This window comes from Corvus brachyrhynchos, unplaced genomic scaffold, assembly GCF_000691975.1.
Source record: "Corvus brachyrhynchos isolate BGI_N302 unplaced genomic scaffold, ASM69197v1 scaffold22, whole genome shotgun sequence".
Classification (NCBI taxonomy): domain Eukaryota; kingdom Metazoa; phylum Chordata; class Aves; order Passeriformes; family Corvidae; genus Corvus; species Corvus brachyrhynchos.
Window position 1 is genome coordinate 3,379,353 of NW_008238355.1, and position 3,648 is coordinate 3,383,000.

Here is a 3,648-nt window from a genome sequence, read left to right on the forward strand (position 1 = left end):
ACTCTTTCTGAACTCTCTGACATTAGTCAGCAAGAAAGAAGTGCCTCAAGAGTGAGAACATTTCTCTGTTTTGTGATGGCTGTTCCTAACATGGTGAATGTATGTGATATTTTTTTGCCTAGCCTAAAGCCATAGTAGCAGAAGGATTTTCTGCTTTCTATCTTTCTTGTGGATATTTCAATGTGAAGAGTTGATCAATTCTAGAAATTTTGGACCTGTTTTCATGCAAGATAACAGTAAAGATAGACTTAGCAGCAATGCTTGAGTGTTTATTAACACAGAAAGTACTTTGCATGATACTTGCTACTTTTTATTCTTTATCTTAGTTTGAAATGCACTGCATGTACTGCAACTCTTATTACACATGGCAATCAGAAGTATGAGAGGAAACAAGGCCTTATAAATTCCAGAGTCGATGCTACTTAACTTCATTATTTAATTAAAATAATGTGATTAGGAGGGCACATGCTTAGCACAAATTAGTCACTTGTGTGAAATGATATGCCTGTATCAAAATGCCTCTTTTTTACTAATTCCCTAAGTTGAAACAAATTGTAAATTATTTCTACTTCAAGAGACACAAATCTGAGAAGAAGTAGATATTCTATTGAGATCATAACATTTTAGGATTTGTTATTTCACAGAAAAAGTTCACTTTCACCATAACCCCTTTATCCTCATGTTTGGTAAAAAATATGCTGGAAACTTGCCAAACACAACTCAAAAATGTGGTCAAAGTTCTGAAAAAGATGAAGCCTGTTTCCTCCAAAAATTCATATGAAAATGAGTCAGAGCATGGGCTAGGAGTCCTGCAGGTGCGGATGTACCCTGCATGAGCAGATGGGGATTGGAAAGCATCTTGTGCATATGCAAAAGTGTTGTGGGCCTTGCATACTTAGATTGGAACAACCTCTGAGATTAGACATGGAATCCTTGGTTTTACTTCTCTGCTATGCCTGTCTTGCAGATTATTCTGTCCTCCTTCGTAGGTATTTATCCAGGTTTGGGTTTTCCTAGGGTTATCCAGTAGACCCATAGTTCCTATCCTCTCACGCTGCTGGGAGGCAACGTAAGAGAAATTCTGAAGTATTAGGGAAGCTGCCCTGCATCGATGTGCTTTTGCTCACTTGTCACCTCACAAGCTGCCTGTCAGTGCAGAGAAGAGAACGTGGTTCCTGACTGAGCCACAAGGGACAGTATCAGGCTGAGTTTGGAGCTCTCCTGGGGCTTTCTTGCCTCTCCCATGACTGGCAGAACAGGAATTAGGGAGCTGCTAGACTTCTGGGTAATGAGATCCTATGAGTTTTAAAGAAATTGAGACTCATCTTGCTTCAAGGCAAAAATTTTCTCTCATACAAAGGGCCTAGAATATACCATTCCTGAATCAGCAACTACTGGGAGTCTTGCAACCCCCTAAGAGACCCAGGTACTAGCCAGTCAAGAATAGGACACTACTCAGGATCAGGCTGAGAAGTTGCTCTAAGAAAAAAATGATAGTCAGACAGAATAAATATGCTGAGCAGAAACAGGAGACTAGCACTATGGATGTAAGAAGAAAAATGTTTTCATTTGCTGACGACAGTATAGGGAGCATGCAATCCTCCTTTCAACACAAGCTGATGAAAATGCTGCAGGAAGGAATTACAACTGAATCCTGTGCTCACCGTGGAGGTTTGTTCTCAGGAGCTCACTAAAACATACAGACATGCTTACACTGAGCAAGCTGCAACGATAGTGCCCAAACTCAGAGAGAATGAGGCTTCTTATAGAGAATATGCAGCAAAGAGGAAGGTTAAAAAGGTCCATTAAACTAGATAAAACATATGTAAATCCAGTCCCTCTTTATTTCATAAAGATAATTAACTCATGAGTATAAATGAGTCCATTTTGTCCTCATAATTAATGACTGGAGGTGGGTGTGTAAATACAGTACAGGTATGTGTCTGACATTGGGCTTCAACAATGCCAACAGGGAGCTATATAGATGTTTGCCAAAATGCAACAGGAATACACAGATGACTTGTAATGGTAAATAGGTAAAGGATTCCTCTTCTCTTCCCTCCCACTGTTCTGATTATAAAAAGGTTAAAAGGGCTCCAACTCCCAAATGATTAAAAACAACTGTGCAAAACATGACTAGCCCCTGACATCTTCGCACCCTCTCCAAACACGGCATGACATTGCCTTTCTCATCTTCAAAAAAGGGTTGCATCTCAAGTCTAATTTTGGGCCACCCTTCTGTGCAGAAAACATGTTAGGGAAGACAGACGATAGCACTCTGAGCATCCCCCCCCCCTTTTATATGCTGAGCATGACACCATATGATATGAAATATCCGTCCGGTTGGTTGAGGTCAGCTGTCCTGGCTTGTCCCATCCCAAGCTTTTGTGCACCGCCGGTCTGCTTGCCTCTGGGGTGGTGTGAAAAGACAAGGCCTTGGCTCTGTGTAAGCACTGCTCATCAGTAACAAAAAAAATTCTTGTATTAATAATGCTGTTTTCATCACAAATCCAAAACACAGCCCCATAATAGCTATTGTGAACAAAATTAATTGTACCCCATCCAAAACCAGCACATCATATTAGGAACATGTCCACAGCTCCTAGCAAAACTGTGATGTTCTTGTGCAGATTTTTGAACTGTATGAAAAGGGGTCCCCTTCTTGCTCATCTCTCTGCATTGATGGACTTGATTAAGCAATGGAGAAATGGTGCTTCACATGAAGGTATAGCTCTGGAAAACTCTGTCACAGATTTGCACTGGGGGAATGAAAAACTTTTTATTGCTTTTATTGATAGGTCTGAATTCTGATTAGTGGAAGACTCCTGAAAATGCAATTGTGAGGCATTCTCTAACTCTTCATTTGAAACTGCATTCCACTATGGAGCGTAGACAGAACAAAGCTGCAACAAACCTCTCCTGTCATAGATCAGAATGCACAACTGAAGCACCGCAGGTAAAGCTATCACCTGTGTAGTTCTTCTGTTTGCTTAATTTTTCATTGTGGCAGATGCCAGAGATGGGCCTGGAGACATCAGCCTGCAGGTATTCCTATCCCCAGTTGAACATCCATTCAATGCCTCCAGCATTCCCTAAGACCAGACCAAATCAACACTGGGATGAGAACTAAAGATACAGGTGAGACTATCACAGCTGGGCAGGCAGAACTTGGGAAAACCTGCTGTAGTATATGTTTACCTTTGGGCAGATGGAGAAAGATTAAAAGAGCAATACTAAGTGTTTGCATCTGTGGTGGCCCAGATGACAAATCCTTCTGGCAACACACAAACTGAGCAGCATGATTCACACAAGTATCACCTCTGCATTTGATTTACTGTAGCCCTTACCTAGGAACACGAATGGGAAATGTACCTACCAAAAAAATATGCAACACCCGCTTTGTGTACCATCAGCCCTAGCCAAAAACAGGGTTTGCTTCCTTTTTTAGGCGCCAGCTGGAATCCTCCGACCCCACCACAGATGGGAACGGGGACACACATGTAGCGGCAGTAGAGAATTCAGAGATCAAACTGTGCAGGTAGTGGCTGCAGGTATCCGGGCCACTCCAGACGACAGGCGGGGGCACCTAGGAAAGGAACGGAAAGGCACCTCCGGCCTCCTCACGGAGGCAGCTCTGCTCCCCCGCCC

At 42.4% G+C, this 3,648-nt stretch overlaps 1 protein-coding gene across 1 annotated transcript in view; it reads left to right on the plus strand.

Annotated features, from left to right (window-relative positions):
• Nucleotides 1-2,881: 2,881 nt before the first annotated feature.
• SHB (SH2 domain containing adaptor protein B) overlaps nucleotides 2,882-3,648 on the plus strand; it is a 61,615-nt gene continuing 60,848 nt past the window's right edge. The window contains exon 1 of the mRNA XM_017735332.1: nucleotides 2,882-2,956. Within this exon, the coding sequence (XP_017590821.1) occupies nucleotides 2,882-2,956 (75 nt within the window). The remainder of the gene's footprint in view (nucleotides 2,957-3,648) is intronic.